At 42.2% G+C, this 27,056-nt stretch overlaps 1 protein-coding gene across 1 annotated transcript in view; it reads left to right on the top strand.

Moving 5' to 3' along the window:
* DCT (dopachrome tautomerase) overlaps positions 1-5,997 on the top strand; it is a 49,743-nt gene extending 43,746 nt beyond the window's left edge. The window contains exons 7-8 of the mRNA XM_033949222.1: positions 1,426-1,627; positions 5,140-5,997. Of these exons, the coding sequence (XP_033805113.1) occupies positions 1,426-1,627; positions 5,140-5,321 (384 nt within the window). The 3' untranslated portion in view covers positions 5,322-5,997. The remainder of the gene's footprint in view (positions 1-1,425; positions 1,628-5,139) is intronic.
* Positions 5,998-27,056: the final 21,059 nt, after the last annotated feature.

Consider the following 27,056-nt stretch of genomic DNA (forward strand, 5'->3'; position numbering starts at 1 on the left):
TCAACAGCAGCATCCATTAAACAAAATATTTGTTGGGGCTGGCTGGGAGAGCAGGGGCTACTGGTTCAGCTGTGGCCGTCTTTTTTTTTTTTTTTTAATTATTTTAATGGGCGCAGCTGTTGTGCACGTGTTATGTGCTTACACAACACACACACAACAGCTGCACCCTTCTTTTTTTATTTAAAAAAAAACACAAAAAACTGATCATGAGGAAGCAAAATAATATCAAATTACCTAAGAAACTTAAAATGACAATTAATGTTTAAGTGGGGCCCACTTTGAATCCATATGAGCGGGGGAGGGGGGCACCCTGAGGCTGTGGGCTCTAACCCCCACTGCTCCCCATAGCCCTGAGCAAGTCACCCAATCCCCCCATTGCCTCAGGTACATTAGAAAGATTGTGAGCCCATCAGGATAGACAGGGAAAAATGCTTGAATACTTGAATAAATTCATGTAAACCATTCTGAGCTCCCTTGGGAGAACAGTATAGAAAATTGAATAAATAATAATAAAAGAAGAGCCGTCAAATATATTCCCATGTGATGCCTCAACATTGCTGATTAGTGTGAGTCTTATCAATGACATCTACCCCACCAGCAATCTTCAAGCTTTTCATTGGGTATATCCTCAAGGAGATCAGCATTTCCAAATATATTCTCTCGATCTGTTGGGAAATACCATGTCCTTCACGCATGTGGCTCTTTCTCCCATCCACTTCCCCTTTCCATTGGGAGCTTGGGTAGAGACCAAGAGCATAGCAGAAAAGAAAGCTAGGATAGAATTATGTCCCTTTAAAGACCAAAGGCCCATCCAATCTGCCTATGTGCAGCATCCATTATCTCCTCGCCCTGAGAAATCCACACGCCTGTCCCGCATTTTCTTGAATTCAAACATAGTCTTTGTCTCCACCACCTCCACTGGGATTTCACACATCTACCACCCTTTCTGTTAAAAAAAAAAAAGTATTTTCTTAAATTGATCCTGAGCTTATAACCTCATAACTTCATATTATGCCCTCTCATTCTGGAGTTCTCCTTCATTTGAAAAGGACTCATCTCCTATAGATTAATGCCACGGAGATATTTAAAAGTCTCAATCATATCTTCTCTCCTACCTTTCTTCCAGAGTATACATATTGAGGTCTCTACTTCTGTCCCCATATGCTTTATGACACTGACCAATTTTGTAGCTGCCCTCTGGACCAACTCCATCCTATTTACTGTATATCTTTTTGAAGGTGCAGTCTCAGAATGATGATGAGGGTTGCCCAAGAGGTCTACAGGGGCCACCACTTCCTCCCACCCCCATCCTGGGCCTTTTATTAGACAACACTGCTCTTTGAAATGTTCTTACAGTCTTATGTCATATTTATGTCTTGAAATGTCATAGTTCTTGATAAGAAAGTTGTGCAACTTAATTTGCAGGTCCTTCATTCCTTCACGGATGCCATTTTTGATGAATGGATGAAACGCTTTAATCCTTCAGATGCTGTCTGGCCCCAGGAGTTGGCTCCTATTGGTCACAATCGGATGTACAACATGGTACCTTTCTTCCCACCAGTGACCAACGATGAACTCTTTCTAACTGCTGAACAACTTGGCTATATGTATGACATTCAATTACCAGGTAAGATTCATATGCCTGAGAAAAGCATATATTGAGGAAATCATATCACTATATTCTACAGTATAAGCAACACTCATACATCACAAACCCATAAGGTAAACAAATAAGTCTAGTTCTCAGGAGATGCAAAAGTAATATTTTTCAGATAGAGAAGATGGCAATTTTACAAGAGCTAGGAGGTCAGGCAGAACTGCTCCAGAAAAGCTGCAGAAAACATGGCTAAAATGAAGCTGCACACATATAGGAGCAGGTGTGAATGCACCTATTCTATAAAGCATGCACCTAAATTATAATTTCAACTATGCTCTACCAAAATCCCATCCCCAAACATCCTATGTGTGAATCATGTGACAATAGCCATGCCCTGGTCATCATGTGGGCTTTTATGCAGGATAAATTTATAAGGTGTGTTTTACACACATACATATTATCACATATGTGCAAAACAACCTTTAGGCCCTTCACTCTTATTTTGCCACAGTGGCTGACATTTAAAAGAAACTGATCACTCTGGCCAAATATTGACCTGAATAGGGAAAATGGTAAATCTAGAGCAGGTTTCAAGTGGAAGCCAACATAAACAGTAAGAAGCTGGGTGATGTGCTCTAGCTTCTTTGCTCCAGAAAACAGATGAGCAGTCACATTTTGAATAAGCCAAGCCTTCTAAAATTAGATTTAGGTAATCTCTGATATGGGGAATTGCAATAGTCCTGTCTACAAGTTAAAAGTAAATGGACTACCAAAGCCTATTTAGTTGGAATGAGGAAGGCTTTAAGATGGAGACTCATGTAAACAAAAGAAGCAGGAATATACAACCCTGTTAATCTTCAAACTACATTATAATCATTACATACATTTCATTAATTGATTTCTATTCTGCCTTAACCTTTCAGTTCCTGGTGGATTACAATAAGAGGTATCTGGACATTTCCATTGGATTGGCATTGCAGGACATATTTCTTAAATATATCATTTTGATTTTTTTCCGGAATATTCTATAATCCGATATGGCACCTAAGATTCTGGCAATATTTTTAGTTTTGCTGCTTGGAATGACAGTAGACTTCCTAACTTTTTTAGCCTTTAAGTAAAGAATTTCAAATCAGTTTGAGAACTTGCTGAAAGTGTTGAAATTCCTAAATACAATGTTCCACAGGCTTTAACTGACTTCAGAAAGAGAGAGAAAAAATATTGTTCCCTATGCATAGTCCATATTCACTGTTAATAATGGAAGCCCTATCTTCTCAAAGAGATTTCTGTAAAACACTTCTCTATTGAGTCACTATACATATAGCTGTTCAGTATTATTTAGGACAGTTTTTTTTCTGAATAGTGAATATCATTGCTATATGTATAGCTTTGTCAGGGGTAGGCAATTCCAGTCCTCAGAAACCACAGGCAGGTTTTCAGGATATTCACAATAAATATGCATAAAGCCTAAGCTTGGGGGGGTTTTCAGTTAATTAAATAGCTGCCTATTGGATAACTCAAATTTTTAAAACCAGCTATTAAATATTTGATACAAACAAAGATTATCTTAATCCATTCAATTTTAATATTATCTTCCACAGTTCATTTCATTACAGTACTTTTACAACTTACCAATACTTAATTTATTAATAAATATCAGAATAATTTAGTCAGTGAACCTAATCCCCATCACTCACACTCACTTCCCAACTTTCACACACATACTACAGTCATTGTGATTACTTTTATCGAAAAGTATATGAAAAACTTAAACTATTTAAAAAGAATCCATTTGAATGTTTATAACAGGTAAAAAGTACTAGAATGAAATATAGCACAGAAAAACAAGTATGTAAAACCATATTATAGCATAATATAAAACAAATACACAACAATAAAACAGATGAATATATATATATAACGCTGAAGGTGACTCAATTCAATTAAAAGAACTCAAAACACAGTACAAACATACTGTGAAAACAAAAAATGCAAAGATATAGGCATAAGAACATAAAAATGACTAAAAATAGCACTAAGAAAAAATGCATAAATATCAAAAGGTTTAAATAATATAAAAATTAGACTGGCACAATGTTGCCCAATATATGATGTGCGATAAACAGTGTATGATTTTAAAACATCGCTAACTTGGATAACTATACTGTATATGAACATAAAGACAAGTTAGCGATGTTTTTAAGTTTAGTCCATATATTTTATTTTTAGTTTGTATTATGTTTACTTACTTTCATTGTGTATAAATCATACACTGTTTATCACAGTCTAATTTTTATATTAAACCTTTTGATATTCATGCATTTTTTCTTATGTGTTTTTTTTTTAACAGTAATTACACCCATGTGCCTTTTTTTCCCATGTCCAATCAGGGGTCTGTAGATATTTCTTTTTGTCTTGCTTTTTGTTTTGCATTCGGAATCGCCGGCACTGTTTGCTTCATTTTGGGTCCTGCTTGATAATTGGATTTTAGCCCCTGCCACCTATTCTGTAAGCACACACCGTCATTATGCTGTTTTTCCCTTTTAAATACATGCATCGATTGCATCCTTTTTCTGGTACCTTTCCAGTGTGAAGATGCTGACCAGTCTTCATTGGATCCCTTTAATTTTTCATGCTATTTTTAGACATTTTTATGTTCTTATGCCTACATCATTGCATATTTTGTTTTCACAGAATGTTTTTACTGCATTCCGAGTTCTGGTAAAAGTTGGTCTAGTTTATCATTTTGAATTGAGTCACCTTCAGCGTTAGATTTCTCCGCTCACAAACTGTGGGTACAGTTTGGTTTTCCTCTAATTTTTTCTTTCACCTCTTGTTTACACGAACACATGAGTAGATGATTAGACTGACACAATGGTTTTACTGTTCTATGTTGCTGTTTAAATTCAAATTTTATGTGATAGATATTGTGTAGCACACCTACTGTGTTCCTATATAATATCTCTGGTACACCCATATATTCTTTATCTTATGCTATATATAACCCCTATGGGTTTGTCACGTATTTATATTCATCCATTTTATCTTTGTTTTATATTATGCTTTAATATGGTTTTATAGGTTCAAATCCCAACCTATGGTGTTATATTTCATTTCTAGGACTTTTTACCTCTTTTTAACATTCATATGGATTGATTTTTAAATAGTTTAAGTTTTTCATATACTTTTTATTTTAAGTGTTATAAATTGCCATGTTCTGTTCTACATTATTCACCTTAGTGACTTGGCGTGCCCCTGAAGAAGGCAACTTGTTTGCCGAAAGTTGGATCCTAGTTGGGATTACACTTGGATTATTTACACACAAGAACTTTGGAACTGTTTATGATATTTCCATGGACTTTTGTGGAATAATTATGTGTGTATAATAAATATAACTGTTGGTTGGAAATCAGACATCTCACTTGCCTCTTCTGTTGTTCTTCCCTTTGTCTATTAGCCCATTAATCTTTTTGCTGGCATGATATATAGAACAATTACTTGCATTTTTTAAAATAATGTTTCAAATCTTGCCTCTTTCACAGCTTCAGACAATGATGCTCGTGCATTGGCTGTTTTGATCGGATCATCCGTTGGTGGAGCATTTCTTGGATTAATTCTGCTGCTTATACTGCTGGTCCTTTTTCTGCACAGGAGGCAAAGAAAGGGCTTTCAACCTCTCATGAATGCAGAATTTAGCAATACAAAATACACTGAGGAGGTTTAGATTAATAGTTGTATAGTACCATCTAAGTTGATTGTTTATGAATATTTCAGCAAAGAGTTTGGGAGTTGAAAGGTGTAGCTGCAGCAATATTATAATTATCTGTATTTTTACACTTATAAGGCGGGCAAACTGCATGTCTACATAAAAATAAACTCAAATAATACACCTATACATATAACATGTGCTATACCAGTTTATTTTTCTAAAGAACGTTAATTGCAAAATTAGCATGTTGCAAGGCTTTTCCTTTATAGGCTTTTTGCAGGTTTCATGTGCTAATAATACCTAAAAAGATAAGCCTTACAATCAAGAGTGCTGATGCATATGGGATAGACTCAATAAACGGCACCAAAAATTAGGTGCTTTCTGTTGTTAATATTACTTTTATCACTGGAAATAAGTTCATCAATTAAATTTGACTTTCCACTTACTTTGAGTAATGATTGAGCTATAGTTTCTGATTTACTGTATAGCTACATTAGATAGATTGTGAGCCCACTGGGACAGACAGGGAAAATGCTTGAGTACCTGAATAAATTAATGTAAACCGTTCGGAGTTCCCTTGGAAGAACAGTATAGAAAATTGAAATGAATGAATCTGCGCTAAGCTAGTATTTTGTAGTGTTCTATGCATGAAATAACCTGTACAGAATACTAGCATAAAAACCAAAAGGAATTGACCCCAAAATATCCACAAAGAAGAAAATCCAGAGAAAACCAAAAAAAACTCTGTGGAGTGACGATGTTCCTAAATGGACTTTATTTGAAAGTGTCAAAGTTCCAAAGGTACACTGAAATCATCCACATAAAATAATTCCATCCACATAAGAGCCTTAAAGGACCTAGTCCGCTAGGGATACAGGACCCAACACGGTCCGCGTTTCGACAAAAAGTCTTCTTCAGGGGTCCCTGGGGGTCCTATAAAGGTGAGTACGTGGGAAACAATTGTGTGGTGAGCCGGAAGTGAGACACTGCTAGCGTAACATACATTCTGTGTCTGACTATGGGCTTGAACATTTATGCTTGCCAAAGGCTTTGTAAATGTGCGCATCTAACTGATGGCAGTTACAAGAGGCCGCTGAAAAGTTTTAGCCCAACCAAGAAAAGAATGATTGTGGAGTCATGAAACTTACAAGTAATGCCATACTTTTCTTGACACTTTTCGTTTCAACAATATGAAATTAAATGAAAAGTATGGATTAACTTGTAAGTTTCATGGCTCCATATCATTCTCTTCTTGGTCTGCTTGAAAAGTTTTCAGTGGACCCTCATAGCTCCATAGCCATTCTATATAACACCATGCCTAATTTTTGGGAATGCCCCTGATCTGGCCATGACCCCTCCACCACCACTGAAGTTGCACATTATGAAATTTTGACACGCGTGTTATACAACAGGGCAAATGGCAGACCCTTGTGTAACTTCTAATTACTGCCAATTAAGTGTTAACACCAATAATTTATTGTTATCACCTAATTGACTAATTACTTCAATTCTGGTCTCCTTATCTCAAGAAAGATATAGTGGCGCTAGAAAAGGTTCAAAGAAGAGCGACCAAGATGGTAAAGTGGATGGAACTCCTCTCATATGAAGAAAGACTAAAACGGTTAGAGCTCTTCAGCTTGGAAAAGAGACGGCTGAGGGGAGATATGATTGAAGTCTACAAAATCCTGAGTGGAGTAGAACGGGTATAAGTGGATCGATTTCTCACTCCGTCAAAAATTACAAAGACTAGTGGCCACTCGATGAAGTTAAATGGAAATACTTTTAAAACCAATAGGATGAAATTTTTTTTCACTCAGAGAATAGTTAAGCTCTAGAACGCATTGTCAGAGGATGTGGTAAGAGCAGATAGCATAGCTGGTTTAAAAAAAGGTTTGTTTGTTTTTTAAAATTCTATATTTATTTTAAAAATTACATTAAGTGTTAAATATATTCATTCACATTAACAATAAATTCCGTAACTTGGAGTATAAGTAGATGGCTGGCTAAAAAAGGGTTTGGACAAGTTCCTGGAGGAAAAGTCCATAGTCTGTTATTGAGAAAGACATGGGGAAAGCCACTGCTTGCCCTGTATTTGGATTACCCTGTATTTGGATTTCAGCAAAGCCTTTGATACAGTTCCTCATAGGAGGCTGTTGAACAAACTTGAAGGGCTGAAGTTAGGACCCAAAGTGGTGAACTGGGTCAGAAACTGGCTGTCGGACAGACGCCAGAGGGTGGTGGTTAATGGAAGTCGCTCGAAGGAAGGAAAGGTGACTAGTGGAGTCCCTCAGGGTTCGGTGCTGGGGCCAATCCTGTTCAATAGGTTTGTGAGTGACATTGCTGAAGGGTTAGAAGGAAAAGTGTGCCTTTTTGCAGATGATACCAAGATTAGTAACAGAGTAGACACCGAAGAGGGAGTGGAAAATATGAAAAAGGATCTGCAAAAGTTAGAGGAATGGTCTAATGCCTGGCAACTACAATTCAATGCAAAGAAATGCAGAGTAATGCATTTGGGGATTAATAATAGGAAGGAACCGTATATGCTGGGAGGAGAGAAGCTTATATGCACGGACGGGGAGAGGGACCTTGGGGTTATAGTGTCCGAAGATCTAAAGGCGAAAAAACAGTGTGACAAGGCAGTGACTGCTGCCAGAAGGATGCTGGGCTGTATAAAGAGAGGCTTAGTCAGTAGAAGGAAGAAGGTGTTGATGCCCCTGTACAGGTCATTGGTGAGGCCCCACTTGGAGTATTGTGTTCAGTTTTGGAGACCGTATCTGGCGAAAGACGTAAGAAGACTTGAGGCGGTCCAGAGGAGGTCGACGAAAATGATAGGAGGCTTGCGCCAGAAGACATATGAGGAGAGACTGGAAGCCCTGAATATGTATACCCTAGAGGAAAGGAGAGACAGGAGAGATATGATTCAGACGTTCAAATACTTTGAAGGGTATTAACGTAGAACAAAATCTTTTCCAGAGAAAGGAAAATGGTAAAACCAGAGGACATAATTTGAGGTTGAGAGGTGGTAGATTCAGGGGTAATGTTAGGAAATTCTACTTTACGGAGAGGGTAGTGGATGCCTGGAATGCGCTCCCGAGAGAGGTGGTGGAGAGTAAAACTGTGACTGAGTTCAAAGAAGAGTGGGATGAACACAGAAGATTTAGAATCAGAAAATAATATTAAATATTAAGAACATAAGAAGTTGCCTCCACTGGGTCAGACCGAGGTCCATCTCGCCCAGCGGTCCGCTCCCGCGGCGGCCCATCAGGTCTGCGACCTGTGAAGTGGTTTCTGACCACTTCTATAACCTACCTCAAGTTCTATCTGTACCCCTCTATCCCTTTATCCTCCAGGAACCTATCCAAACCCTTCTTGAATCCCTGTACAGAGTTCTGGCCTATCACTTCCTCCGGAAGCGCGTTCCATGTGTCTACCACCCTCTGCGTAAAAAAGAATTTTCTAGCATTTGTTCTAAACCTGTTCCCTTTCAATTTCTCCGAGTGACCCCTAGTGCTTGTGGCTCCTCTCAGTTTGAAGAATCTGTCCTTATTTACTCTCTCTATGCCCTTAAGGATTTTGAAGGTTTCTATCATGTCCCCTCTAAGGTCTCCTCTTCTCCAGGGAGAACAGCCCCAGCATTTTTAACCTGTCAGCGTATGTAAAATTTTCCATACATTTTATCAGCTTAGTCGCCAGTTACTGGGCTTAGTCGCCAGTTACTGGGCAGACTTGCAGGTCTGTGTCTGTGTTTGGCCGTTTGGTGGAAGATGGGCAGGGGAGGGCTTCAATGGCTGGGAGGGTGTAGATGGGCTGGAGTAAGTCTTAACAGAGATTTCGGCAGTTGGAACCCAAGCACAGTACCAGGTAAAGCTTTGGATTCTTGCCCAGAAATAGCTAAGAAGAATAAATTAAAAAAAAAAAAAAAATTTAAATTGAATCAGGTTGGGCACACTGGATGGACCATTCGGGTCTTTATCTGCCGTCATCTACTATGTTACTATGTATGTTACTATGTATTGGTAGCATGAAATATTGCTACACCTTGGGTTTTGGCCAGGTATTAGTGACCTGGATTGGCTACTTGGCTTGATGGACCATTGGTCTGACCCAGTAAGGCTATTCTTATGTTCTTACTTTATTCATAGATCTGTGATCCGTGCCCAAAGTTGTGCATCCAACTTTGGGCAATTCATAAAGAATACAGTGGACAGCATGCAGGGGGTAGAAATGGTTTATAAAAATGCATATAATGCATGCATTAAACCCCATGATTTTTTTTTTTTAATTCTTTATTTGTAATTTGTAAATCAGTACAAATAAAACACTTGCGTTAGTAAATTGAAAAAGTAACAACAAATAAGCAAAATATAATGAAACAATATTACTTTTACATGCTCCTTAGACCCCAGTTAGAGACATTAGGGGGAGCGGCTCACATGTGAGACTTCACTATCTTATAGAGGAAAAAATAAAATTCTAGTTAAACAGGCATTTACGGGTATCACTCCTTCTATTTAATCTTAAGTCCATTAAGCCCTGGAGATCTTCTTTAAGTCCAGAAAGCTCCTGAGATGTTCTGGGACAAAAAAATATATATTTTATTCCTAAGTATTTAATGAGGCACATGCATGGATAAACCAGCTGAAAAGTGGCACCTAAATCTTTTGTCTCTTGCTTCATTACAAGAAAAAGTTTCCTCCTTTCTATCCCCCATGATTCTATAAATGGTTCCAAAAATTGCATGCTGAGGAAGAAGTGACGTCATCTTGCCGAATGGCTGCTTAAAGCAGGAGCTCCGTCGGGGCTTTTGATTATTTTCATGCTTTGAGCTCCCAGAGTGAGTTTTCTGCTACTCTTTTGGGTTTGTTGTTCTCCCCTTATTATGGCAACTCGCAAACGCCTTGATAAATTCAAATTTTTTGGCGAGCCAGTGGATAAATCGAGCTCCGAAGCGACCGGAGGTATGGTGGAGGGGAAAAAAAAGATGGCGGCCGAACCCTCGACCCATTCGGAGTCCGAAGATGAAGGCATTCCGGATCAGAGGGGAGAGGCTGGCGAGGCGCCTAAGAAATCTATGACTGAATGGTTTCAGGAATTGAAGGCAGAGATCGTAGGAGTGCGGAGCGATGTTAAGGCGGCGGTAGCGGAGCTTAGATCGGAGGTCAGTGAGTTGGGAGCCCGAATATCGGCCTTGGAAGATCATGTGGCGACGCTTTCTACCGCTGTGTCTGCCAATAAAGATATCACAGATCGCCTCTCTACTGAGCTCCAAGATCTTCAGAACCAAGTCGAAGACCTCGAGAATCGCTCTCGGCGTTGTAATCTGCGCTTTAAGGGAATCCCTGAAAGTGAGCCTTATCAGGACTGCAAAGTGGTAATACGTGACTTTTGCGACCACCTGCTGCACACTGATGGCGCTGATGTGCCTGATTCTATAGTGCTGGTGCAAGCCCATCGAAGTTTGGGGGCAGTGCCTGGCCGGGGCACCCACGATATCATCGCTTGCTTTGGGGAGTTCGCCTTGAAAGAACGTATTTTGTTGGCTGGCCGCCGACAAGCTACTCTCTGGTGGAAAGATCTGACTGTGGGAGTTTTTCAGGATCTTGCTTGGTTCACCTTGCAGAAGCGTAGAGTGTTTAAGGATGTTACTCAAGCTCTGCGCACTGGGGGCCATAAGTATCGTTGGCTCTTTCCTTTTGGTATGTGGCTGACCATCAATGGCACATTTAAATGTGTGAGCACTGTAGCGGAAGCATGGGCGGAGATGAGAGCCCTCGGCTGTGTGAGTGCGTTGGAAGGAGATCGGTCTCCGGCAGTGGCTTCTACTTCTACACAGAGTGGGACTTGGCATACAGTGTTGCGCTCTGGCAAGAAATCTGCTAAGCCTCCGCCCTGAGGGCATTTGATAATGACTTGGCAGGAGTATGGCTTTTCTATAAGGCCTGGATTGTTCTTTTTTGAGACTCTTCACCTTGTCTCCCACATAACTGGTGGTGTGGGAGTGACTGGGGGAGATTGGGTCTCTTGCTGGAGCAAGTGCTCTATTGTTAAGTCAACATCTGATTTATGATGTGTAATAAATGTTTGTGAATGAGCTGTGTTCTATGTGAATACATTTTCTTTGTCTTGAAAGGTGATGGGGTTTAATATGTTATTCTTTTTTTATTTTGATTCTGAACATCTGGGAAGGGGATGATCAGTGGCGTAGTAAGGGGGAGCAGCGGGGGGGGGGCATCCACCCTGAGTGCCTATCTTGGTGGGGGTGCAGGCACCTATCCTCCTCTCCCAACCTGCTGTTCGCACCAGGGTTGACTCTTCCTCTTATGTCACTTCATGGACTTGCACCTAGGAAGTGATGTCAAAGGAAGAGCCAACGCTGGCGCGAGCAGCAACTCCAACTTGCCGCATGTGCCAGTGTCGGCCCTTCCTCTGATGCCACTTCCTAGGCTTGGGCACGAGCAGCAGGTTGGGATTGCTGCTCTTGCTGCAAATGTTAAAGAGGTACAGGGGAAATGAAGGGGCGCGCACACACAGACAGGAGGGGGTGGTGAAGGAGCAGATGGGGTGGGGGTAGAACACCACTGCCCCGGGCACTGCTCACCCTCGCTATACCACTGGGGTTGATGGTAACTATATTCTACCAGCAGGAAAGGAAAACTACTGGGCCATCTCTCCAACAGTGACATTCTCTGTTTCCAAAACCACCAACCATTGGAGCTAGTTTCAGAGGAGGGTGCTGATACTAGTGCTGCCCGATTCAGTAAAAAAAATTTCAATTTGATTCAGCCTATTGAATCGATTTTCCAATCTGATTTTCCTGCCCAATTGGGTGGTTTTTTCAAACATCCTGGTGGGTTTATTTTACAGCCTCTTCACCCCCTTTGCCTTCTCCTAACCACACTGGCGCTGTAGTGTAAACAGATCGAAAACATGAGCTAGGATTTAACAGAGAGAGGAAAAGTCTTTTTTGTTTGTTTATTTTAACACCAGCTCTGGCAGGATACACGTTTCAAATCTCACATATTGTAATCACAAAACAGAAAATAAAATTATTTTTCTACCTTTTGTTGTCTGGTCAATATTCAAATCTTGTTGGTCCCAGGCTCTGGTTGTCTTCTGATAACTTGCTTGCCAGGGTCTCCTTCTTTCTTCTTTCTCCGTGCTAACCATCCATCTGCTATGTCTATCCTCCCCTTCTGTTTCCCTCCCTTCCCCTGGAGGTCTGGCATCTTTCCTTTTTTTCGTCTCCATCCACAGATTCACCTTTTTTCAATTACACTTTCATCCCTCCTTCCCCACCACCCCAGGGTCCACCATCTCCCTTTCTCTTCCCAACTACCCTCCTATCCAGCATCTCTATCCCCCCTCCACACCATCCCTTGTGTCCAACTTCTTTCCCTTGCTACTCCTTCCCTCCCTAAATCCCATTGTCCACCATCTCTCTCCCTCTCCTCTGTTTTTAGACCCATTATTTCTCCCCACCCCCAAGTCCAGCATATGCATGTCTCTTTGAACCCCCCTTCCCTCCCTCCATGTACTTCTACACCAGGGCCCCCCTCCTCTGAAGGTCTGTCTCCCCCTGAAGGTCTGCCTGTCCCCCTGACCACCCATGCATCCATTTACCTAATTTCAGCAGCCTGCAGCGAGGATCACTAGTGCTAGCGATCTTTGCAAGCTGTCATAGGTCTTCGGAGCTGTCTTCCTTTTGCCGCAGTCCCGCCTCTCCTCAGACATCAGAGGCAGAATCGCGGCAGAGGAAACAGCTCCGAAGGCCTATGGCAGCTTGCAAAGATCGCTAGCACCGTAGAGCCTCTCTGCAGGCTGCTGAAATTAGGTAAATGGATGTGCGGAAGGCCTGGGGGTAAGCCAGACACCAGCGGCACCAGCGTATGGAGTGTGAGGATTCCTGTCGAGACACTCGCAAAGACTCCTTGCATAGAGTGTGTAGCTTCAGCTCGAAGCACACACCAGCGGCACCAGCACTTCCCAAATGATACTCCCCCCTCGCCCTCTAAAGCAGGAGTGGCAGCGGCTGGCCAGCAAGAGGCAGCACTGCCGCTCCTGCTTTAGGGGGCGAGATGGCAGAGTCAGTCACCAAATCGGGAGGCTGATTTTTTTTTGTTGTTTTAAATCGACTTGAATCAATTCACCCAAAGTGAATCGGTGAATCAATTTGAATTGTGAATTGGGCAGCACTAGCTGATACTAGGCTGGAGACTGTATCCTGTAGTACTGAAACAGTACTGTATAGTAACTATATAAATGTAGCTAATTACTGTACTTAAGTAAAATTTTGTTACTTTTACTTGTAAAGTACAGGATAACATTTGTTATTTTTACTTGTTACTTAGTTACATCTGCTGCTTATGGTTAAAAGTAAAAGCAGAAGCAAGGTGCAAATGATAATTCCTCAGTAAACCAAATCAAACAGCAAAACCTGGATTTTGCTATTGTAAACCTCTTTATTCAAACAATGTATCATTTTATCCTAAATTTTGCTGTTGAATGAATATAGCCTATAACAGTGGAATTACTTGTGTATGTTGCTCGGGTTACTGGTCTCCAGCCAAACAACAGTGATGAGTTGGGTCACTTTGAAGCGGAAATAAAACTGAAGGTGGTAGCAATTCTTGGTGAACAGATATGTCTCTATCACAACAGACTGCTGGTCATCCCAAGGAAAACTTTATATTAGGGTGATTGTCTCCTGCTTTGATAGTCTTATGAGAGGAAGCCTGTTTGCCTGGCCCAAAGCCTGAAGAGTTCCAACACATTTGACATTCTTGCATCAGTTCTCGATGATATTCAAACAGAGTGTGCCATCAGACAAAAAATTGATAGAACAATGATTCCAACTTTGTGAAAGTTTTCTCTGTAACTGGGCCTCACGATAAAAATGAAGATGCAAGTGATGAATTAGACCACACTGCTTCTAATGTAGATGATGATGACAATGATGATGATAAAGTATTTTTCATTATACAGAAGTCATGGGTTTCAGATATTGCTGTGATCAATAGCTGTAGACCCAGTCAAAAGACATCAATACTATTGCAGCCTGGCCTGATTTGAAGGAACATTTTACTAAGACTGAGCATCCACTTTTTGCCAGCGCAGTCGTTAAACACATTTTTAGCTTAGGTCCAATCTCCTGCTTCTGACCTGTGCCATATAAGGAGGTGCCTTCAAGCCTGCCTGAACTACAAGTAATGTAGAACTAATGAACTTACTTTAAGCCTTACTGAGCCTTCCAGACTCAGTACTAAAAGGTGTACTTGTCAGCGAGAGCTGTGGAGTCATAGAGGGTTAGGGAGAGCCCTCTTTCCTTCTCTTCAGCTTTCAGTGAGAAACTGAAAATTGGAAGTGACATTACAGGAGTCAGAAAGCCCGTCCTGCCTTGAGTTATTAAGAGGGATTGGGAGAGAGACAAGATGGCATCTTGCTGAGATGACTATGTACTGCCCACTCCTACTCCCTGGTGACATAATTCTGCTTACATTTTTCACCTACAATACCTAACAACCATGGAAAGTTGAAATTTTCCCTCTAATCACCTACTCCTTCTTATTTCAGGCAGGCAAAGATTCCTACTTTCATAGAGCTCGCATCGAACCTGGGTAGACCTGCTATTCAGGGTGAGAGGAAGAGCCCTGAGCTGGGAAGTAAGATTTTGCTTAGCTCTGCAGGTCCTGTTATTCCAAAAAAACAGCAAGGCAGTTGATTAGCAGATCCACTATGGAAAAAATGGATACCAGCAAGCCAATGAGAAAATTAATCTTTATATAAATTTTTTAATAAAATAAAAATAAATAAATCTTTATTCACCATTGTTCTGAATGGTTATGAACAGGTGACCTACACTGAAAAGCACATTAAAAATGTACTTAAAAGTAAAAAAGTTATTATTGAAAATAATACTTTTTAAGTAAAAATATCACAGTGCAACTATTGTTAATGTTTTTATCCCAACAGTTTTATTGCCCTAAAATTCAATCCACTCTACTTTTAATTAAATGAAATTTGGAAGACTGTCAACTCATGCAAATGTGCTTGTGAGTCATTATTAAACAAGCACAGCTAAAAAGGTGTAAAACAGCAGCACTGGCAGAAAGTGGATTACTCAGTTGGAGTAAAATGTTTCATTAAATCAGGCCAGGCTGCAATAGTACCGATGTCTTAACTGGGGCTGCAGATAATGATCAAGAGAATCTCTGACACACTTGACTTCTGTATAGGAAAGAATACTTATCATCATTGTCATTATCATCTACATTAGAAGCAGTGTGATCTAATTTATCACTTGCATCTTCACCTTCTTTATCATTGTACTGACCAATATGATGCAATCTGTTAGCTTAGCAGTGTTTTAAAAATGTTTGGATCATTTCCTGAAACAAAAGTCCATAGGCCATTATTAAGATGAACTTGGTAAAATGCACTGCTTATTCCTAGGATAAGCAGCATAAAATCTGTTATCTTTCCAGATACTTATGATCTGAATTGGTCACTTTTAGAAACAGGATACTGAGCTTGATAGACTTTCGGTCTGTCCTAGTAAGCAACTCTTATGTTCTTATATAAAGTGTAGAGCAATAAAATTATTGGATAGAAATATTAACAACAGCTGCATTATGATTCTTTTGCTTTTTACTAAAAAAGTATTATATTAAGTACCTGCAAAGATCCTAAAGCACAGGTGTCGAAGTCGGTCCTCGAGGGCCGCAATCCAGTCGGGTTTTCAGAATTTCCCCAATGAATATGCATTGAAAGCAGTGCATGCACATAGATCTCATGCATATTCATTGGGGAAATCTTGAAAACCCGACTGGATTGCGGCCCTCGAGGATCGACTTTGACACCCCTGTCCTAAAGAGTAAAACAGATTTTACGCTGCTTATCCTAGGAACAAGAAGTGGATTTTCCCAAGTCCATCTTAATATTGGCCTTTGGATGTTTGTGTTAGGCAATTATCCAAGCCTTTTTTAAACCCTGAGGAAATGTCTTCTCTACGTTGTTTTAAATCTTCTACTTAGTAGCTTAATCACATCGCCCTAGTCCTAGTATTTTTGGAAAGAGTAAACAAGTGATGCACATCTACCCATTCCACTCCACTCAGTATTTTATAGACCTCTATCATATCTCCCCTGAGCTGCCTCTCCTCCAGGCTGAAAAGCCCTAGCTGCTTTAGCCTTTCCTCATAAGGAACTCATCCTTTTGTCATTTTTGTCACCTTTCTCTGTATCTTTTCTAATTCCACTAAGTCCCTCCTTGAGGGCCACAATCCAGTCGGGTTTTCAGGATTTCCCCAAAGAATATGCATTGAAAGGAGTATATGCACATAGATCTCATGCATATTCATTGGGGAAATCCTGAAAACCCGATTGGATTCCGGCCCTCGAGGACCGGAGTTGCCAATGTCTGGGCTAGTAGATACCTGAAATGCCTTTCCAGGAGAGGTGGTAGAGTCAAAAACGGTGAGTGAATAAAAAAAAAAGTGTGGGATAGACACAGGGGAGGCCTAAATAGAAAGAGGATGGAAAAGCAACATGGCTGTTGAGGTATGGTGTTAGGTAGGGTTACCAGATTGCCCTGGACATGTCCTCTTCTAGACATGTTCCGGCGTCCGGATGGCTTTTCAAAACCTGGCTCTTTGCTAGGGTTTTGAAAAGCTGGTGAGATTGGGGCCGGGGCTGGAGTACATCTGCGCATGAAAGAGGATTCACCAATTCCAGCAGGGGGGAACTGGGGCTACTGCTGGACCAGGGGTCTCAAAGTCCCTCCTTGAGGGCCACAATCCAGTCGGGTTTTCAGGATTTCTCCAATTAATATGCATGAGATCTATGTGCATGCACGGCTTTCAATGCATATTCATTGGGGAAATACTGAAAACCCGACTGGATTGCAGCCCTCAAGGAGGGACTTTGAGATCCCTGTTAGCTGGACAGACTTCTACAGACTGTGTCCCACAAATGGCAAAAGTCTGAAAGATGATTCACAAAATCCATCATGGGATTGCAAAGGCCAATGCTGGACAGACTTCTACGATGTATCCCACAAATGGCAAAAGACAGGTGAAGTTCGGCAACTCAAGTGTTGTACATACTGCAAGTGAAGGGGGATGTGCAAATCAAGGGGAGGGAAAAGTCATCTTGACTGGTAATACTTGAAGTCTTGGTTATAACCATATATCATTGCAATCATGTTTGGCTGTCTATATGGTTGAGAACCGATAACCAGTGTCTAAGCCTGAGGCTTGCGCAGTGGCGGGTGCACCTCTGACTACTTTGTTGGGCAGACTGGATGGACCATGTGGGTCTTTATCTGCCATCATTTACTGTGTTACTGTGGAGTTAGTAGTGGAGGAGAAAGGTATATATATAAGTGACTTACCTGGGGAAGGTATAGGGAAAGAAAAGAGGAGAAAAACTGAGAAGCTGCACAATGAATGCACACATAATTCATTAAGGGGAGTTTATATGGAAACAGATAGGGAGCCAATGAAATGACCAGAGGAGAGGGGTTATGTGAATACAGTGACATTGGCAAAAAGTAAGCTCCACTTAGTAGGAATTATCCCTTCTGTGTGTATGTAAAGCACCATGAACATGAACACGTTAAATAATTATCAGTATAACCCTTATGGGTTCTCTGAATCTGCTATAAGTGAGAATTTCTCAACTTCCAAAACTATGCTCTCAGCTGATGTAGCAATAAATCTGCCTAGGGTATGAAATTCATAGCAGAGCATTTTAAATAATTCTAAATTATATTATCATCAACACAGAGTCAGAACGGATTGTTCAGCAACCACGATTTATAGTGGCTGACCATTCCATAGAGACAGAGGTTTTTAAAAAAGTGAACCACACATAAAGCATTACCTTTGCTCTGCACTTGATATTAGCCGAAAGCCAATTAATTCTTTAATACCAGCAATTAACTTAGTATACACATACAAATCTTATTTCTCAAGGCTTCATGGTCTCCATAGATGAAATGAGACAAATTCTGAAATTAAGTGGTTTCAGAGTCAAAACATAGCTTTTCCTATGAAGAAATCATCAACTTGATCCGACTCCAACCCTACCCTAACTATCTCCAACCCTATCCCAGCTGACAGATCCTGGACTGCCTTTGAGCATGTATCCGAATCCCAGTTCTCTAAACTCTGCTTCAAACTGAAAGCCTGCAACTGCACCTTGGACCCATTTCCCTCCTACCTATATGAGAAAATTCCCACACAGGCCATCTCATCTCTTACCAAACTTATAAACTCTGCCCTACTTTCAGGCCTATTTTCTGCAGAAATGGGACATATTGCCCTGTCCCCACTACTGAAAAAAACTGACCTAGACCCCTCCTCACCTTCCAACTACCGCCCAATAGCAAATATTCCCCTCCTGACCAAGATGCTAGAGTCCATCATATCTACCCAACTCTCATCCTATTTAGAGAGATTCTCCATTCTCCTTCCTTACCAATATGGCTTTAGACCCAACTTCAGCACCAAATCCCTATTGCCTCATTAATCTCAAAGGTTCAACAACTTCATTCTCGTAATAAGTTTGTTGTTCTTCTACAATTCGACCTTTCTGCAGCATTTGACGTTGTCCATCATATTCTTATTTTCCAACTTTCTGAGATTGGCATTAACTCTACAGTCTTTGACTGGTTCTCAAAATTATTACGCTCCCGCTCTTACACTGTTAATATGAATGGCACCTCATCCTCTCCTTGGAAACTGATTTGTGGAGTCCCGCAGGGTTCACCTTTATCCCCTATTCTCTTCAACATCTATATGTTCTCCCTGAAACTTCTCCATCTTTCCCCCCTGGAAACACTTTACACTTATGCTGATGACATCCTTGTCCTCCTTGAGACTGATTCGAACCTCACCAACCTCTCTGAGAACATATCCTCATGTATAACAAACCTCCAATCCTGGGCCCTCACCGTACAAATGAAACTGAACGAATCCAAAACAAAACTACTTTGGCTCAGCCCAAAATTAGATCAGCTACCCACCCTCATCCCACTGTCCTCTGGCACCACACTGCAGCTTGAGTTCTCTAGCAAAGTTCTGGGCATCATCATTAACTCTACACTATCCTTCAACGATCACCTCAACTCCTTGGTAAAAAAATGCCTTTTCAGCCTTCACATGCTGCTTCCATCAACAACACTTTGCTATCCTCGTACAATCCATCATCCTTTCCAGATTGGACTATTGTAACTCCATCTACTTAAGCCTAACAAAGAAAAGCCTTCAAAGACTTCAGCAGATTCAGAATACCGCAGCTAAACTAATCTTCACAAAAAGTAAATTTGACCATGTCTCCCCACTCCTGTCTAAACTTCACTGTCTTCCAGTAGTCTCTAGGGTCCACTTTAAATGTGCTTGCCTAACTTTCAAGATCCTACACGGCATCCTTCCTCCCCTTATCCCACTATCTTAGAATTCCTCGAATCCTAACATCACCAGATCCAACCCAAAATTCAAACTATCCTTCTCATTAAAAGCCATATCCCATCCAGGAAAACTAGGGACATCTCTCTCCTTCAGAATCACAGAGCTCTGGAATAAACTTTCTACCCCACTTCGGAATCTGGGCACCTTCCAACTTTTCCAAAAATATCTGAAAACTTGGCTATTCTCAGAAATGTAATATGTCCTCCTCTTTGTTATACTAAGTCCCTCTAAACTTTCTCTAAACTGTCCTGTAACCCTCATTGGAGTTCCTTCTCTACACCATTTCCTGTAAACCGTGCCGAGCTCTACGATTGTGGAGATGATGCGGTATACAAACTTAAGGTTTAGTTTAGTTTAGAATTCTATTAAAGGATAATAAACCCTAATATGAACCTAGCACATATGAAAACAAATCACAAACTGCAGTACAGCATTTTTTTGAAAGTGCTAAGTATGCATTCTTTATATTTTTGTATTTCTTTTTGGGAGGGGCATGTCAGGGGCAGAGAATCGGTGTGGACATATTATTCAGCTAGCTTGTTGCAGTAGCGAAGCCAGATCCAGTATTTTGAATGGCCCTTTCTACATCACCCCCTCCTCCTCCTGGAAATATTTTTTAAAATACAGCTTTTTTATAACCATCTCTCCCCAGTATACCTTGCATGCATCTCGACACCTGCAGTGATTCATTTCTGCTGCTGGTGTCGACCCCCAAAGGCTTTTCTCTGCTGTATCCTGCCCTTGCTGATGTCATTTCTTGTTTCCTGTCTGACCAGACTAGAGTGAAGACTTTGGTGGCCAGCAGCCATAGCAGAAATGAATTGCTGCAGGTGTTGGGATATGTGCAAGTTATAATGGGGAGGGGAGGGTTGAGATAGGAGGGCAGATGGGGTGCTGTAGAGGAGAGAGGGCAGTGTGGTGCTGCCACTTGATGGACCTGAGCCATAATAGGTGGGCTTTTGCCTACTCAGGCCCACCCCTAGCTACGCCACTGGCACGTTGACATACTTGTGTTAACTGATTAGCATTTTCATAACACAGGAGCCCTTTCTGACTCCTAAATAATAGTGGTAAGTGCTCCTACATCAATTTCTTTTCAGGGGCATAGCCACAGAGTGGGCATGGCCTACCCAATTTGGGCTCAGTCCTGTCTGCCCACCCAGCTGTAGTTTCTACATGCTGCCAGCGGCTAACTTAGAAGACTTCCTTCTGACGTGTTTAGGCTTCCAGGTCAGCTGCTGCTGGCGACCTAAAGAATAAATAGAAATGCTGCAAGGACTGAGGGGTGGGAAAGGGAGGCTGCACAGGCTAGGGGGGGGGGGGAACTGAGGGAAAGAGAGATGCTGTGCAGGCTGGGAGGTGGGAAGGGAGAGAAAGGTTAGGGGACATGTCTGGGCGTCCAGATGGCTTTTCAAAACCAACACTTTGCCCAGATTTTGAAAAGCTTCCACCTAAGGACCATGTTAGGAGGGCATCTGCGCATGCGCAGATGCAAAGCGGTGATGTCACAGGCATGTTCACGTGTGACATCATCTCATCATACCTGCACATGCGCAGGTGCCCTCCTGACACAGTTCTGAGCATGAGAACAAGTTGAGAGGGGCAGGGCTGGGGCATGAGGCTGGGGCGAAACAGGGTGGGGCTGGGTAGAACTTGGACAGCCTGGGGGGCAGAGCTATGGGTCCAGATTTTACAATATTAAAATCTGGTAACCCTAGGAAAGGTGTCTTCCCACTTTGGGCTCAAGCCCACACAAAATTGGCTGTCTGGCTATGCCACTGGGTTACGTGTGCTAATGTGAACATTACTGCACGACTTAAAAGGAAACACTGGAAGTGTACCATTTCCTAGCAGCATTGGAAATAGGCTTAACAGTGTTTCTCAACCTTTTCAAGTCAAGTACACCCTAAGCCTAACAAATAACAACCGAATATCCCGCCCCCAAACTTCGCCCCTGACTCCACCCCCTTAATAATACTACTAATTGCAATGCATTGCCTTCCATCCATTTTTCATATGCACACAATATAATCTTAATACATAATGGTAACCACAAAATTTAAAAAAAACACAAAGCACACTTGTACACAGAGAAAATGTTAATTATAATATATATATTTGGGGTTTTTTCAAAGATGTCAAGGTAGATGACTTTAAAATATGCAATGTCACCTCAGTAACAACCATAAAAAAATAGACAAATATAGTGCAAAATATAGATAGCAGATATAAATTCTCAAAACTGACACATTTTAATCACTAAATTGAAAATAAAATAATTTTTCCTACATTTGTTGTCTGGTGATTTCATGAGTCTCTGGTTGCACTTCCTTCTGGTTGTGCATCCAATATTTCTTTCTTTCTTTCTTTCCTTTCTCATGCTTCCTCTCCTCCAGACCTCATTCCATTCCCCAACCAACCAACCACCATTCTAGGATTTAAAAGCAAACTAGATGCACATCCCTTACGAGAGGCATAGAGTGATATGGGTGACTAAAATTACGTCAGGTGTACACCTGGCTGGGCCTCCGCATGTGCGGATTGCCGGACTTGATGGACCAAAGGTCTGATCTGGAGATGGAAGTTCTTATGTTCTCTCATTCTATTCCCCATGCATCTCTACCTCCTTTCTATGCCCAATTTTCTTCTTCCTTTCCCCATGTGTACCATCTCTTTCCCTCTCACTCACACACTCAGGCCCAACAATTGTCGCTTTCTATGCCCTCCCTCCCTATTTTCCAAGTTAGTGCCCCATTCCTCCCTTCCTCTTTCTTATGTCCCGAATTCCTATGTTCCTCTTCCTATGTTCCCTTTTCTGCCTTCCAGCCTTTGTCCCAACCCTTCCTCCGTCCCTCCCCCCAAAGCCGTAACAAAGCCTGCCTGCCCCCAAACCGACCCGCTGCCGATTCCCCCTCTCCCACGGTCCACCGCTTCCCTGCCTCCCACCTGCTCCATTTAATTACCTTCCACTGCTGCTGCAACTCCAGGAAGGGCCAAGCACATGCAGCAATTACACGCTGCCGACCCACAAACCTTTCCCCGACATCAATTCTGATGTCGGAGAGAAGGTCCAGGCCACCAAACAGCGATTGGCTAGCCTGGACCTTCTCTCTGATGTCAGAATTGCCCGGGGGGGAGGGGGGAAAGAGGTTTGTAGGCTGGCGGCGTGCAATCACTGCACGCGCCTGGCCCTTCCCTTCCTGAAGTGGCAGCAGCAGGAGGTAATTAAATGGAGGGAGCGGGTAGGCGGCAAGCAGCGATGGTGGGTTACAGTCAGCCAAACAGGTGGTCCGCATACCCCCTAGGGTACCCGTTCCGCAGGTTGAGAAACCATGGGCTTAACACACATGGAAGTCTGGTGCTAGCACATACTAATAATAATAATTTATTTTTGTATACCGCCACACCATCAGTTCTTGGCGGTTTACACAATAAATTACAAAGTATTTAAAATACAGAGCCAGATAACAGTGTCTTATAAAAGGAAATAACACAATTCAATAAAAGATACTAACTGACAAAGTACAACCCTAACTCATTCAAACAAAGTATGCACAATACAGATTATTTATACTAAAATAGATAAGCTTCTGTAAACCTTATTCCATAAAAATAATAAAAATCCATTTATCAAATTGTCTATTAAGTATTGCACTGTTTAAATAGATAGGTCTTAAAATCTTTCTGAAATTGCTGATAAGTGAGGGCTGGAGTAATAAGAGCATTCAAGCATGTATTCATTACTCCTGCTTGAAACGGCAGAGTCCTATCTAAAAATTTCTTAAAATGGCACCTTTCACTGAAGGAAAATAAAACCAGCCAGTTCTACGTATATATTTTTTACATATAAAAAATCTAAAATGAGCAACAAGATAAGATGGGGACAACCCAAATAAGACTTTGTAGCAAATACATCCAAATCTAAACAACACTCTAGCCTCAAACGGCAACTAGTGGAGCCTTTGATAATATGGTGAATTCATCAGAGGGCGCTAATGATTAGCACACGCTAAAGACAGCCATTATATTCCAGGTTTCAGGTTTATTTAAAATTTGATATCGCTTATAAAATTTCTAAGCGATGTGCATGATAGAAAAACAAGGTCATTAAAAAATCTTCCGCCTCAGATGCTGTTCAACCTAATGTGGGCTTAAATTCTATTAATATATCTAGAATTTTGGAAACTTCAGAGGAAGAAGTTGTGCTTCGAACAACGCTTCTTGTGACATTTGTATTTCTTCACCATGGAGGAGCAATGCTGGGCAACTGAAGACACCACCAGAGAACATCACAGAACAAGTTAGGGAGCTCGAGAGGTTCATTGAGGAGGCCTGCAGGATGGTGGTGGCACAAGACCATCAACACACCAGGAAAGAACCGACAGTTGGACGACAGGAACCACCAGACACCATGGGACTAGGACCTTGCGGAGGACCTGGGCAGGTAGAGGAGGAGGAGACCCATCAGAGCCAGGAGAAAGGACTAGCGGACTGCGCAGATGACACAGACTTGAGGCCAGTGGCGGAGACACAGCAGAACCCAGAGGACGGACAAATGGACTGCACATGTGACACAGATCTGAGACCAGAGAGACAGTTGAAGAAGGGGAAATCGGCTATCGTGGTTGGAGACTCAATCCTGAGAGGAGTAGACAGTCACATAGCCGGAGGGAGAGAGGACCGACTGGTAACATGTCTCCCGGGGGCAAGAACAAAGGACGTCATCAACAATATTGAGAGGATACTGGAGGGAGCCGAGACTGAGGAGACAGCAGTAGTGATCCACATTGGAACCAACGACATCAGCAGGAGGAACTTCAACAGGACCACACTAAGTGCGAAGAGGAGGGCTTCCACTTTGTTAGGAACTGGACTACTTTTTTCGGGAAGAACAAGCTCTACAGAAGAGATGGACTGCACCTTAGCACAGCTGGGTCGAGGATGCTGGCACGCAACGTCCAGAACGTCATAGACTTGGCTTTAAACTGAGGAAAAGGGGAAAGCCGATAGTCGATCTGACCTCGACACATCGGACATCAGTACCAGACAAGGATACTGAACTGGGACATTATAAAGGAGGACTCGGGACTGAGTGTGTATGTTTTGAAAAAGGACCTAAGGACGCATTGCAGGGACCAAGGGCACAAATGGAACTGGTAAGCGGCACCAACAAAGAACAACAGGAGCCAGAGGGACAAAGACATTGTGAAAAAGAGCCCAGAACTGAGTGGGAATTAAGGGAGCAAGAGGTGCAGGGGAAACATGCTGAGAACATCACAGACACACAACAGGAGGAGGATGACCGAGATGAAGCTCGGGGGCTGGCGAACCACGAGGAGGACTGCAGGAGACCCAAAACACGAGGTAAACCAAAAAAGACGGCAAAAAACTGGGTCTTAAACTGCCTATACACAAATGCTAGGAGCCTAAGGGCCAAAATGGGTGAACTGGAAATCATTGCCAGCAAAAAGAACCTGGACATAATTGGAGTCACAGAAACGTGGTGGACTGAGGACAATCAATGGGATGTAGCCATACCAGGGTACAAACTTTACAGGAGAGACAGGACACATAAAAAGGGTGGAGGAATAGCGCTGTACATAAAAGACTCCATCCCCTCAGCCAGGATGGAAACAACAGTACGGGTGGATGGCTTGGAATCACTATGGGTTAAGGTACAGGGAGGAACTAGGGCAGACATTAAATTGGGTCTGTACTACCGCCCACCTGGACAACCGGAAGAAATCGACCAGGACATGGAGGCTGAACTGAGGCAGGTATGCAGAAGCGGAAATGTGGTGGTGATGGGGGACTTCAACTATCCTGGGATAGACTGGAGTATCGGACACTCAAACTGCGCAAAGGAGACCAAATTCCTAGAGGTCACGAGAGACTGTTTCATGGAGCAACTGGTCACGGAACCAACACGGGGCAATGCCACTCTTGACCTAATCTTCAACGGACTAGGGGGGCCAGCAAAAGAGGTGGTGGTATTAGCCCCGCTAGGTAACAGCGATCACAACACGATCCAGTGCAAACTAGAAATTGGATCATCAAAGGGGAAAAGAACCACAACGACAGCACTCAACTTCAAAAAAGGAAATTATGATGCCATGAGGGAAATGGTGGGAAAGAAACTCCAAGGCAACATAGGGAAGATGGAATCCGTAGAAAAAGCCTGGACATTACTCAAGGGGACTGTGCACGAAGCGCAAAACCTGTACATCCCCAAGTTCAGGAAAGGGTGCAAAAAAAATAGAACAAAAAACCCAGTGTGGATAACAAATGCAGTGAAGAAGGCGATAAGTGACAAAAAAGCATCATTCAGAAAATGGAAAAAAGACCAAACAGAGGAGAACCAAAAAGTGCACAAAGAACACCAGAAGGAGTGTCACCGAGTGGTTAGAAAAGCAAAAAGGGAATACGAAGAGAGACTGGCAGAAGAAGCAACAAACTTCAAGTCTTTCTTCAGATACGTCAAGGGGAAGCAACCGGCAAGAGAAGAAGTGGGACCATTGGATGATGGAGATAGAAAGGGAGTAGTAAAAGAAGAGAAAGAGATAGCTGACAAGTTAAATGAGTTCTTCACGTCAGTCTTCACGAGGGAGAATACAACCAACATTCCGGAACCCGAGGAAATCGTAATAGGAGACCAAAATGATAAGCTGGTCAATTTAGAGGTAAGCCAAGAGGATGTACTCAAGCAGATAGACAGACTAAAGAGCGACAAATCGCCAGGTCCGGACGGCATTCACCCAAGAGTACTCAAGGAACTAAAAAACGAAATAGCGGAGCCACTTCGACAAATATGCAACCTATCCCTAAAAACCGGAGAGATCCCGGAGGACTGGAAAATAGCAAATGTCACGCCCATCTTCAAGAAGGGCTCAAGGGGCGACCCAGGAAACTACAGGCCGGTGAGCCTGACCTCAGTCCCGGGAAAGATGATGGAGGCACTGATTAAGGACAGCATCTGTGAACACATCGAAAACAATGGACAGCTAAAACCGAGTCAGCATGGCTTCTGCAAGGGTAGGTCATGCCTCACAAACTTATTGTATTTCTTTGAGGGAGTGAACAGCCAGGTGGATAAAGGGGAATCTATAGATATCATATACCTCGACTTCCAAAAAGCCTTCGACAAGGTACCACATGAGAGACTGCTCAAAAAGATATGGAACCACGGGGTGCAAGGGGAGATCCATCGATGGATCAAAAACTGGCTGGCAAACAGGAAACAGAGGGTTGGCCTAAAGGGCCATTACTCGGACTGGAAGGGGGTC

Source organism: Geotrypetes seraphini, chromosome 6 (genome assembly GCF_902459505.1).
Source record: "Geotrypetes seraphini chromosome 6, aGeoSer1.1, whole genome shotgun sequence".
Classification (NCBI taxonomy): domain Eukaryota; kingdom Metazoa; phylum Chordata; class Amphibia; order Gymnophiona; family Dermophiidae; genus Geotrypetes; species Geotrypetes seraphini.